At 41.7% G+C, this 13,255-nt stretch overlaps 1 protein-coding gene across 2 annotated transcripts in view; it reads right to left on the minus strand.

The window, feature by feature from the left end:
• INTS9 (integrator complex subunit 9) overlaps positions 1-13,255 on the minus strand; it is a 135,388-nt gene that overhangs the window by 12,408 nt on the left and 109,725 nt on the right. For both annotated transcript variants that reach the window (XM_006884874.1, XM_006884873.1), the window contains one exon: positions 1,958-2,056. In XM_006884874.1, coding sequence (XP_006884936.1) covers positions 1,958-2,056 — 99 coding nt within the window. The remainder of the gene's footprint in view (positions 1-1,957; positions 2,057-13,255) is intronic.

Raw genomic sequence — 13,255 nt, forward strand, 5'->3', positions numbered from 1 at the left:
AGAGTATGCCTATGGCTAAAAGTCAGTAGGTAGGAGAGAAGGACAAATGGAAACACAGGGAAGTATTGGGAAGAGTGGTATCACAATGCAGGGTTTGTAATCAATAGTCACAAAACATACTGTGTGTGCACTGTTAAATGGAAAACCAATTTGCTCTTAAAAACATTTAACTTTTAGTAAAAGCATAAAAACACCCTAAACAAACCACCAACAACAAAAAACCCCCTCCACCAGAAAACAAACCCTAGGTCTAGAGATGTAGAGGTTAGGGCAGGTCACATTTACACCCTGAGTTGGTTACTCACTAAGTCCACACCACCTTGTGGGAGTCTCTTTTCTGATACAGAGGACCTATGACATTCATGGTTGCAAACTAGACAGGCCCTACAGTGCAGGCTCACTACTGACTAGGGATTCCATCCGGAATGCTTCACAACATAAATAAGTTTTTGACAAACATCTTTGTTATTTAGAGCTTCTATAACAAAATAACTCAAAGTGAGTGGCTTTACTAAAAATAATTCTGTCAATTTAGATGGGTAAAAGTCCAAATTCAAGGTCCTGGATCTCATGTAAGACGTTCTATCTCTGTCTGCCCTGCAGGAAGTCCTTGCCTCCTTTCAGTATTAGGGAACCCAGCATCTCTTGGACATCTCCATGTTTTTTGCTAGTACTCTTTTGTGAGGTCCAGGAAAATTCTTAGAGCAGGGATCCTAGGTCCACGGAGATGCTCTGCTCCAGCACATCTTTCTCAGTGGTTGTGAGGTCCCTGTCTTTTCTCTGTTCACTTCTCATTATTTTTTTACATTTTTTTGTTTTACTTTTGTAAAAGAAAAGGTTTCAAAAAAAAAAAGAAAAGGTTTCACACAAATACAAACAAGACTGTAACTTAAGTAAGATTGTGATTAAGAGTAAGTCCACATGAATATTCCTCACTACCACGCAGAGGTTAGGATCTGTTAACACGCCACGTGGAGGACACCTGTACAACACTGGGCATCATGGGCGAGCCGAATGGACACGTGACACCAAACTATAACATGTGGGAAACTTGTGTGGCTAAGATCTCTCTGTCTTTTGTAAAGAAGCTTTAATTTCTAATTAATTAAATTCTGTCTTTACTAAATACAGTTTTAATAAAACTTTAAAGTGACTGTAGAACTTCTGTTAAGAAACTGAAGGTCTAAAAAACCCCCAAATAACAAAAGCCCAAACAACAACTAACCCTGTGAGATAGTGATGATCTTGTGACGATTAAATAAGCTAATACATGTTAAAGATCCAGCACAGTGTGAGGCTTTTTAAGTAAGTGGCAGCTGTTAGCATATTATGATTGGGTACAAAGGCTAACAGTATAAATCTGGAAGAACTATTTCTGGAGGGAAAGACAAGCGCCTACCGATCTACACCCCCAGGCAGCAAACAGCATGAAGGGGAGGCCCGGGGTGCTGGGAGGCCAGGGCCTGGGAGCTCCTTCAACGTGTGAGCTAGCAGCCCGGAATGCCTGCTTACTCCACACAGGTGTGCACTGTGCCCACAGGCTCTAAGGGAAGGGGCTGTCCTATTTTTTAACTCTCTCCGATGGTCCTCAGCTTCTACAACACGGTGCTCAGGGCAGGTGCTCAATGAGCAAACATCTTCTGATCAGTGTGCAGGAGGGCTGCCTTCAGAGCTGTCACCAGTACTCAGGATGACGTGTGGCCTCCTGGCCATGAGCAGACTCTCCCTTTCATCTCTCTGACCAGAGACATCAGTAGCAAAGAATCTGAATGAAGTGTTTGCCTCACAGTTTCAAATATAACCCATTAAGCAGCGCCTCATCTCTAGTTTTTGCTGGTTTGGGAAGTACATGTTCTGGGATCTAGCCAGAATGTGAGAGCCCCTGTCAGGTGGGTTCTAGTTCTCAAGGCCTTGGCATTTTATCATGGACGCGAACACAGCCCACTCTCATACATACCTGAAGAACGTGCTTGTTATCTTTAGTATGCAGCACGGCTGAAACGGTTGCCAAGGAAATGCCAGGCTTAATCTCCATGGGCACCAGGGAATCTGCAAGCTAAAAGCAAAGAGAAGGCTTCAGTGAAGCTTGTGCCGGGTCTGAGGGCCAGGGCACTGCGGCTTTGTTGCTCTGTTAGGAGCTGAGGCCACGCTGGGTATCAGCTCTGCCTTCCACGTGGAGCTCTGGGGGAGTGTGATGTGTGGATCAGCCACCAAGAGCAGCGAGGCAGCACTCGGGAGGGGACGACCCTCGGCTGTGTACTTGGCACAAAATAGAGTCTGCAGAAATTATCAAGTAAGGAGTTACAAAGCTGAGCTTTTACTGATTAATGTTATTGATCTTTTCTTTTGAGTTTTTATTTATAATAAAGTGAAAAATATTTTCAAGTAAAAAAAAAAAACCAAAACCAAAACAAAACCCCAAACCAACCAACAACAGCAAATCACATATACTATTTATGCAAAACACAATTAGAAGAGAAGACAGAGGTGGTGGCAGAAAGTGGTGATGGATGAACTTAGAAGAGAGTGACTGATGTCAGTTTTCCTTGTGGGACAGTAGGTCTACAGAGATCTCCAATTTCAGGGCATGCAGGGACTCCCGTACAGTGGCTCCCTCTGCTTCTCTCCCTTTTGTTACTCAGCCTTCAACTAATTTAAACATTTTGTGGAGCACCATTTAGCTGAACTTCTGCCACAGCGCCAAAACGGCACCTGGTACCTGGTACGAATCCTTAAGTTGCTCCAATCTTTTAATTATTAGAAGCCTGTCTCCCACAGGGGCACACACAGCTTTTACCCCGGTGCCATTCTCTTTTCCTGATACCCAAGTTTCACGTGTACCTTTTCCCACACAGCTTTAGCCTTCTCCACCCCAGACACTAGCGGTAATGGATGATCTTATAAGGAGCCCTAATGCTCTGATTTAGCTGCATATTGTTTGTATAGACAGAGACCTCTATCCACCCAAACTTTTCTTACTAAAGTAAAAAAATAGATATGCAAAGTTCTATGTAAACAAGAAAATCAATATCAACTAGGTCGAGGAGTTGTATGCTATTCAAAGGGATTGACAAATGGTATGCAGTTTTATGAAGTAAGGAAATGTATACAGCGTGAAATGTTCTTCTCTGAGGAGACAGATATGCCCCAGTCTCAGAACAATGCAAGTTCCTGTCCTTAACCTTTTTCTCCAGCCATAGATACTCTTTTCCTTCTCAGACAATAATTATGCCTGTCTCAGGTAAGACGGGCAGAACTAAGGACCAAAGAATTAGCTTGGGAAAGCATTATGGGAACCAAGTAGGTGAGATCCTCTCCATGGGCAATTAGTTCCATCCATGAACTAATCCCACATCCAGGGAGACTCCTTGAAAGTGTGGCTCTTTACTGGGGCTAAAAATGCCAGGATGTAGCTCAGCCAGAATGGAAGTCTGCCCCAGGGTGTTTCCAACAACCACCTGCCACCCAGAAATAGAATTTTCTGCCAGAAAAGCCCAGGAGGCTGACATATCACATCTCCCAGTTTGTAAAGATGAGGAAAGAACAAAACAAAACATTTATAAAGAAACTGCAGGGGATGAACGATACACTTTCCATTGGAGGATGAAACAAATATCTCTTGGCAGCAGCAAACACAGAAAGCAGAAATAAAAAAATTTAGAAAATAACATAAAATGAATTACTTTACAGACAAAGGACATGAAGAGCCACTTCATCAAAGAAGGCATTCAGAAGGTCAAAAACTACATAAAGAAATGCTCAAGATATTAGAGATGCCAATAAAAAAAGTCCAGCTTACACAGGCAACTGTGACAAAGTTCAAGAAGACAACAAACAACTTATACTGGTGAGGGTGTGGAGAGACTGAACTCTCACATACTGCTGGTGGGAATGTAAAATGTGTGGCCACTGTGGAAGGCAGCTCGGCACTTATGTAGTTGAGAAGAGACAGACCGTTTGATTCCAAAATCTCACTGCTAGTTATAGACCTCAAAGAAGTAGTAACTGTGACACAATGTGTGTGCACACTCATGTTCACTGCAGCATTATTTACAACAGCAAAGAGATGGAAACAGCCCAAGTGGCCATCAACAGATGAAAAGAGTCACAAACTGGGGCACAATTACACAATACAGTATACTATGCAGCATTAAACATTAACAAAGAAATTAATGAAAAACTGCATAACATGGATGTACCTCTAGGATATCACGAAAGGGCAAATATTGTATAAGATCACGGTTATAAAAAAAATGGTCTTTGCAATTACTTGCTATGCATCGGAGAGCTGGGCAATGATTAAGGATGACAGAAAAATAATTGATGCCTCTGAGTTGTGGTGCTGGAGAAGAGTCTTGGATATACTATGTACTGCCAAGAAAACAAATAGCTCTGTTTTGGAGAGAGTGAAACCAAATTTCTCCTTGAAGTCTAGGATTTTGAAGTTCTGTCTCATTTTGCACACGTGGTCTGTCTTTGAGAGGGTGAAACCAAGTTTCCCCTTAGAGGTTAGGATTTTGAAGCTCCGTCTCACATACTTTGGGCACGTGGGCCAAGAGGGACAGGTCCTTGGAGAAGGACGTCATGCTCAGAAGGGTGGAAGGACAGCGCAGGAGAGGAAGACCCTGGATGAGACGGATTGATAATCTGGAGCATTGGGGATGTGTCAGAATTAGTGAGACTGGCTCAAGACAGGGCAGGGTTTAGAGCTACTGTACATGGGGTCGCAGGTAACTTGACACCACATAACAATAACAAAGGTTTACACAGAATCATTCTTGGATGGCTCCCAAGGATGGGAAAGTAGGGAGTGGGGAGTAAAAATCAGAAAATGGATAAGAGGTACAAGGTGAAGTGAAAGGCATTATCTGATATGAGCTGATCAGCACAGTATCACTAAGGAAAGGGAAGAGAATGAGAGGTACAGAGAGATTAATATCAGAATTTTAGGCAGGAAGGGAGGAAAGTGAGATTCCATTGTGAGTATTAAAATTAAGGTTATCAAACACCAAATGCAGGGATGGTTGAATGCAAAGTTAATTTGATTTGTAAACCTACACTCAAACCACAATTTTAAAACAAAGGTGAACTATTCATTTATCCACAATGTGCAGTTACTATTTCCTACCTAGTTCTCAAAAATATTTTCAACAGCTCAAAAGAAACCCTTTCCCCACTATGCAGTTACCTCTACTACTCTCCCCCCAGCCTTAGCAAATCACAATCTGCTTTCCATTTATTACCTATTATAGATACTTCATGTAAATGGAATCTTTTAATTAGTCAAATGTAAGGTTCATTCATGTTGATTCATGCTAAGAATTGTGTTCCTTAAATTTTTTTTTTTTTTAGAATTATGGTAAAAACATTTAACAAAGTATCTGCAATGTTGTTGGGTTTTTTTTTTTTCCACGTCCAATTCACTGACAATATGTTTGTCATGCTGCCTTTTTTTTAAATGGCCGACTAATCCTCCATTGTATGCACACATCCCATTTTATTTCAAGTCAGTTGTTGATAGCTGTTGTGAATCATGCTGCTTTGCACAACTCTCTGTGTATTCCTGCCTTCAAGTCTCAGAGTGGAATGTTGTTGTAGGTGCTGTCGAATCACGTACCACTCATGGTGATCTGAACAACAGACCTGAAGCCTGTCCTGTGCCATCCTCACCATCTCTGACACACTTGAGTCCATTGGTGCAGTCACTGTGTCAATCCATCGTGTTGGGGGAGTAGAATATTAGCAGTGAAACTGCTGGGTCATTTCATAATTATATGTTTAATTTTCAAACTGTTCCCCCTAGCAATAAGTCTGTTTAATTCCCACAAGCAAAGTACAAGGGCTTCAATCTCTCCACACTTTCACCAATACTTGTTAAATTCTTTTTTGCTATACAGTAAAATTTTAATATTTCACATGTGTATTTTCAAGGAAAAATCAAATGAGATATTTAGTTCTGCTTTAAATGTAGTTTAAGAATGATGGCAATCTCAAAGCTTGAGAACAGGCATTTAAAGCACAGCTACTGGTCTCTCCTCTTCAAGAGCAAAGAACCAAGAAAAAAAAGATGTCAGGAAACCATCAGTCCGAAGGACTAGTGGACCACACAAATCCCAGCCTAAGACGAGAAGCAGCAGATGCTGCTACAATTGCTGTCCTCTCTGAAAGACATCACAACTGAAGGTCCTGCAGAGTGGGAGAAACACGTCGAATAAACTTCAACATAATAGCAATGACTAGGCTTACTGGTCTGAAAGGAAATCTTGGGGGCCAAAACACCTTTAGTCATTCTTGAAGCCCAGAACTAAACTTGCTCCCTGGGCTCAACTTTCAGTCAAACAACAGACAGACCAGTGAAAGGAACAATTAAAAGCAGGGTATGCGTGCCTTAGAGCAAGCACACCACACGAGAGCAAAAGGGTGGCACTGAATGAGTGAATGAAGGAGTGGAAATCAACACACGGAGGAAACTAGAGAGTTCAGTCACATTGTGAAGCCTACAGTCAGTGTCATGAAATGAAATGGGTATAAATTGGTGAACAGAAAACTAACCTGCTCTGGAAACTTTCACCCAAATCACAGTAAGAAAGTGGAGGGGTGGCGGGCGGGAGAATGATGGGGATCTCTAATCTTGTGTAAAATATAATCAATAGGAAACTATTAGGAAGAATAATTAAGACATTTGAGGGGCAACGGCTGAACATAGTTTCAGTGTTTTAGCCTTGCTGCTGTAGGAGGAATAATAGGAAAGCATGTTGTTGTTAGGTTCCACCATGTCAAGTATGACTCAGAGAGACCCCACGAACTTCATATCTAAACTCTGACCTCTCTTGTGCCATCCTCATCATCTCCAACACACTTGAGTCCGCAGCCTCAGTCACTGTGTAAATCCATCTGGTTGGGGAGTCTTCCTGTTTTTCAATAATCCTTCTTTCTAAGCCTTACACCCCTTTCCAAGGAACAGCCTCTCCTACTAACATGCTTAAAGTACGTGAGATGAAGTTTCACCATCTTTGCCTGTAGGAACACTGTGGCTGCACCTTTTCCAAGACATATCTGTTGTTTTGGCAGTCGTGGGATATTCAGTACTCACAGATCATTCGGGAGGCTGGGCTTTATGAGGAGGAATGAGGAATCAAGACTGGAGGAAATCTCATCTACAACCTGCATTGTGCAGAAGACACAACCTTGCTTCCTGAAACTGAGGAGGACCTGAAGCTCCTGGTGCAGAAGGTCAAGGACTGCAGCCTTCAATATGGACTGACACTCAACATCAAAAAGACAAAGATTCTCACCACTGGGCCAGTTTGACGCACCATAATAAATGATGAAGAGACTGAAGATCGAGGTTGTTAACAATTTCAGCTTCAACACTCTTGGCACCAGCAGTCAGGAAATCAAAAGATTAATTTCACTGGGAAAATGTGCTGTCAGGGACCTTTCCCGAGTATGAGAAGCAATGATGTCAGTCAGGTGCATCTGATCCAGGCCATGATCTTTGCAATTACTAGCTATGCATGGAGAGAGTGACAATGATTAAGGATAACAGAAGAATTGATGCCTTTGAGTTCTGGTGCTGGAAAAGAGTCTTGAACATTATCATGGACTCCCAAGAGAACAAACAGGTCTTTCTTGGAGAGGGTGAATGAAATAAAATTTCTCCTCAGAGAATAGGATTCTTAAGCTCCGTCTCACATACTCTGGGCACATAGCCAGGAGGGACTGGTCCTTGGAGAAGGACATCATGCTTGGAAGGGTGGAGGGACAGTGCAGGAGAGGAAGACCCTGGTTGAGAAGACTGGAACTGGGGCAATGGGTGTAGGTGTGTTGGAGTAGGTTAGTCTGGCTCAGGACAGGGCAGGCTTCAGAGCTGTTGTATATAGGGTTGCTATGAGCCTCAGGCGACTCGACAGTACATAACAACTCCAACATAACTCAAAGGCATTCTTTTCCTGTCCTCCTTATTCATTGTCCAGCTCTCTGAAGCACAGCAAGCGAGTTAAAAGACCATGGCTTGAATCAGGCTCAATCTGTCTTCAAATTGACTTCACTGCTCCTCAGAACTTTGGAGAGGTCCCTGACAGTGGACTTGCCCAGTGTAATATGCCTCTTTACTGCCAGCACCAACAGTGTTGATTCAAGTAAGATGAAATAGCTGGCAATTTCAATCTTTCCTCATGAGGTTTTGGCATAGGCAGCTATTATAACTAATGGATGAAAATCAGTATAAGAACGTATCCACTGATGTGCCTTTACTATTGCCTGGAATTGATTATATTTCTTGAGAGAAAGACCATTTATTCAAATCCAGAAAAATATTCAAATGCATTTGAAAAGTAGACTGAGAAAACCTTCGAGGCAGCCATGATCTAAAAGTGTAAGGATTCTTGGGCAACAGTCCCTGAGCAAAGTGCTGGGTGCTCAGGATGTGGATATGAGTTCAGGTTTGGTGGATCCGACTTCATCTATCCTCTGTTCTCTGGGTAAGGCCATCACTGGAGTTGGTTGCTTCACCTTTTATACAATATCTCCCTGTATACTATGTAGTAAAACCTTAAGAGACGACAGGGTACTGCTGTTCCATTTAGTGTTCTTGGAGGGAGCTCAGGTGGCTTAGTGGTAAGGAACTGTGCTGCCAAGTCAGAGGCTTGTAGTTCAAATCTCCCAGCTGTTCTGTAGGAAAAGGTTGGGCAATTTACTGCCCCTGAAAAGCCACTGGAGGGCCAGCTGTGGGTTGGTTCTAACTCCACAGTACAAAACAACAACACCATCAACATAAACATCTATTGGGAGCTCTGGTTGTGTAGTCTACAGGGATTTGTATTGCTCATCCAAAAGCATGTCTCTCTGGTGGTTTGACTCCACCAGAGGCACCTCAGGAGGAAGATGGTCAGCCTCCTAAGGTCTGAGAAAACCCACTGCAGAGTTAGCTACTGGAGAGTCGGTTTCGACTATGTGGCAGTGAGATGAGATGATTCATCAAATAAGGCTTCAGTACTCATACGAAAGATCCTAGGGAGCTCTAGTGGCTTAATGGTAGAGAACTGTGCTGCCAACTCAGAGGTATACAGCTCAAATCCACCAGCTGTTCTTCAGGAGAAAGTCCCTCCTCCCATGTCACTCACTGTCTCTGAAAATCTGCTGGAGGATTAGCTATGGGTTGGTTACAACTTAATGGTATACAATAAGACGATGATGACAACCCAATCAAAAAATGGGCAAACAACTCTAATAGGCATTTCATCAAAGAAGATATTTTTAAAAACTTCTCAATCTCATTGCCATTGAGTTGGAACTGATTCATAGCTGACGGAACCGCTAGTGAGTTTTTGAGGCTGTAAATTGCAGAGAAAAGATTGTTGTTGTTGATATGTGCCATCTGAGTTGCCTGCAACTCATAATGACCCTCTGTACAACAGCTCTGAAGCCTGTTCTGTCCAGAGGGCAGAATTAGTCTAATTCTGACACATCTGTACCCCCACTGCCCTAGTTACTGTGTCAATCCATCTCATCAGGGCTCTCCCTCTTCTGTGCTGTCTCTCCACCCTTCTGAGCATGATATTCTTCTCGTGGCCATGCACCCAATGTAAGAGAGAGCTTCAAAAATCCTAGCCTGCAAGGAGAAACTTGGTTTCACCCTCTCCAAGACAGACCTATCTGTTTAAGACTCTTCTCCAGCACCACAATTCAAAGGCATCAATTCTTCTTCTGCCATCCATAGTCATTGTCTAGCTCTCTGATGCATAGCAAGTAATGGCGAAGACCATGGCCTGGATAAGGCGTATCTTAGTCTCTAGACTAATATCGTTGCTTCTCAGTACTCTGGAGAGGTCTCTCACAGCAGATTTACCTAATGCAATTTGTCTTTTGATTTCCTGACTCCTGGTGTCAAGTGTTGCTTGTGGAGCTGAGCAAGCTGTAACTCTTAACCCCCTCAATCTCTTCTCCAGTGGTGATTCTGTGTAGCTGTTGGTGGATTCCATTGCTCAAGAGGCACAATATTTGGGTTGGTAGTACACTTTCTATGCTCTGGGCCACTGAGGTTCTCAGGAATGTCACTGTTGTTAAGTGCCACAGAATCAAGTGTGACTCATAGCTACCCTATAAACAACAGATCTGAACAAAGACTGCCCTATCCTGCACCCTCTTTATTATCCCCAACACATCTGAGCAGAGACTGTATCAATCTACCTTGCTGGGTGTCTTCCTCTCATTCACGGACCCTTAACCTTTTCCAGCATGATGTCCCTATTCAAGGAATAGTCTCTCCTATCAACTAGACAGCCTCAAACCAAATCCACTGCTGCAGAATCGTTTCTAACTCATGGCGACCTTACATTGGGTTCCCAAGGTTGTAAAGAATTATGAGACTGCCTGCCTCATCTTCCACCTGCAGAGCAGTGGGTTTGAGCCATCAACTTTCTGGTTAGCAGTCCATCTTGTAATATACTACATTACCAGGGTGCCTTCATTAGTTTTAGGGAAGTAAAACTCAAAGCCACAATCAGATACCACTTCACTCCCACTAGGACAGTTACTACCTGATAAATAAAAAAAAGAAAACCAAACAAGTGTTGGAAAAGATAAAGAGAAATGAAAATCCTCAACCAATGGTGCACATTTGAAAAATGGTGCTATTATTATGGAACATGTCAGTGTTTTAAAACGTTAAACATATAATTATTATCATGTGAAGCTGACATTCCTCTACTATGAATATACTAAAAAACAAAACAAAACCAAACCCAATAGTAGGAATGCATACAAATAACTGAACACCAATGCTCATTGAAGTTTCTTTTCATTCACAACAAAATGTGATATGTATAAAACAATATTCTATTACATGCCATGACATGAACTTTGAAAACATTATGCTCAGTGAAACAAGTCAGTTAAAAAAACAACAACCCACAAATCTTGTTTAATCCCACTCAAAAGAAATATCTAAAATAGCTGATGCATAGTGGTCAAAGTTTCCTAGAGGTTATCAGAGGTAGGACTGATGGGGAAAGAGGAAGTTATTCCTGTGGAATATTGACTTTTTAATAAGGGTTTTAGAAAAATACGGAAATGGATAATGGTTCAGTACACTGAATGTAATTAATGATTAATGTCACTGAACTATACATATTAAGAAATGGTGAAATGGCAACTATCTTGCACTTGTATATATATTTTCTCTCACACAGACACATACACATTTGCTTCCCCTTCCCAACTTTATGTCCAATACCAGTCTTATAGGAATCCTTCATGTTGGCATCTCATCAGTGGAAAAAGTTTTTGCTGGAGGCTAAAAGAACTATAAAAACAAAAATCCATGAAGTTCAGTAGCATTTAAGCTTTATGAGCTCTGGAGACAAGCTTTTATTGAGGCTGGCCCTTTGGCCTGGACACCTGAGACAGATCACTGCTGACTGGACAACGATAACTTGCTGCTTTCATTTCTGCCGTTGAGTGGAAGCTGTGGCAAGTGCTGTCTTTCCTGCAAGGTTATACAAATCTGTGGCAAAGAGCCAACATCGGTTGGAGAGCTAGGGTCTCCTTCTGCAGGGGGAGAACTAGATATAAAGCTCCTTTCTGTCACCTGGCAGTTTCTATAAATGCTGCAGTGCACAGTATGGGACTGATATGAGACACAGGCTCCATATGTGCTGAAGAGAGAGTTCTCTAGGCTCTAGGGGTCATGTAACATTTCTTAGGAAGAACAGATTAATGAACGTTTTAAAAAACGAATATGCATATATAGTGGAAATGAAGGCAAGGAAGAGAAGACCCGGTGATCTGCTTCTGTAATGATTTACAGGCAGGTCTACACTATCCTCCAGGGCTGTCATGAGTCAGAAAAGATGGATGTTGCCCAACATGTGAAATGTGGTGTTCTATCCAGTTACAGTTATTTATTCTTAAATAATTCAAGATTAGCTCAAGAAACACTGAGGCTAGGGTCTTTTTAAGGAGCTGTCAGTGAATGGACTGAATTTATATCTAATTAAGAGTCTTCTTTTTAATGTGCATTTTAAAGGCAAAGAAAATCACTACAGCATGTTGGGTTGAGATAATTAGCTTCATTAATAGAAAGAGAATGGATGCCTTTGAGCTGTGGTGCTGAAGAAGAGTGTTGAATATTCCATGGACTGCTAGGAGAACAAACAGGTTTGTCCTGGAGAGGGTGAAGCCAGAATGCTCCTTGGAGTCAAGGATGCTGAAGCTTCGTCTGACATACTTTGGGCATGTTGCTAGGAGGGACTGGTCCTTGGAGAGGGACATCATGTTTGGGAGAGTGGAGGGACGGGGCAGGAGAGAAAGACCCTCAATGAGATGGATCAATTCTGTGAGTGGAGTGGTGGGAATGAGTGTGTTTGAGGTGGTGAGATTGGCACAGGATAGAACAGTGTTTAGGCCTCTTGTACACAGGGTCGCTATGAGTCACAAGCGACTCGATGGCACATAACACCACCACCAAAATTGTAATAATAATGTAAGAAATTTGAGACTTCAGTGTATTCTTTCATAACTACAAAGGACTTGAACATTTGGGGGAAAAATATAATCCCAAACCAAATAAAACAAAACTACTGCTGATAAAGTTTATTTCAGGTATAAATCTTTATTGAGGAAACAGTTCATCTTTCTCTTGTGGAGTGGCTAGTAGATTTGAACCACTGGCCTGTTGGTTAGCAACATGAGATGTAATCTACTACAAAAAAACTACAAAAAGACTGCCAAAGAGGACAGCATGCACTCTTCACAGGGTGCAGTAGAAGGGCAGTCTCCAGTTGTCTAGTGGAGTGTAAATGGTTATACTTTCTCTACTTAAAATACTGTCATTCAGTAAACTAATAGATTCATAATTGTGTTCACAAATTCTGATTTGTAAACATAAGGAAGTATATTAGGAAAATATATACACAGCATTATAAGGAAATACATATACTTGGGCAAAAATGTATGTAAAAGGATATTTCTTTAAGTGTAATTTGTAATATTAAAACCCTGAAAATAATAAATGTATTATTTTTAACAATATATCCATTAATAAAGGAATACTTTTAAAAAGGGAATTAATTTATATGCAGTAATTAAGAATGATACTTTTAGAGAGCTCTGGTGGCCCTAGTGGCAAGAAGCTGCACTGCAATCCCAGAGGTCTGTGGTTCGAATCCACCAGATGCTCTGCTGGAGAAGGAGGGGGAATTTCCTCCTGTACCAGTCAGATCTGATTTGATGGTACACACACAAAATAATAAAA

The sequence above is a fragment of the Elephantulus edwardii genome, unplaced genomic scaffold (genome assembly GCF_000299155.1).
Source record: "Elephantulus edwardii isolate Elephantulus edwardi_28Jun2011 unplaced genomic scaffold, EleEdw1.0 scaffold00038, whole genome shotgun sequence".
In the NCBI taxonomy this organism is placed as follows: Eukaryota; Metazoa; Chordata; class Mammalia; order Macroscelidea; family Macroscelididae; genus Elephantulus; species Elephantulus edwardii.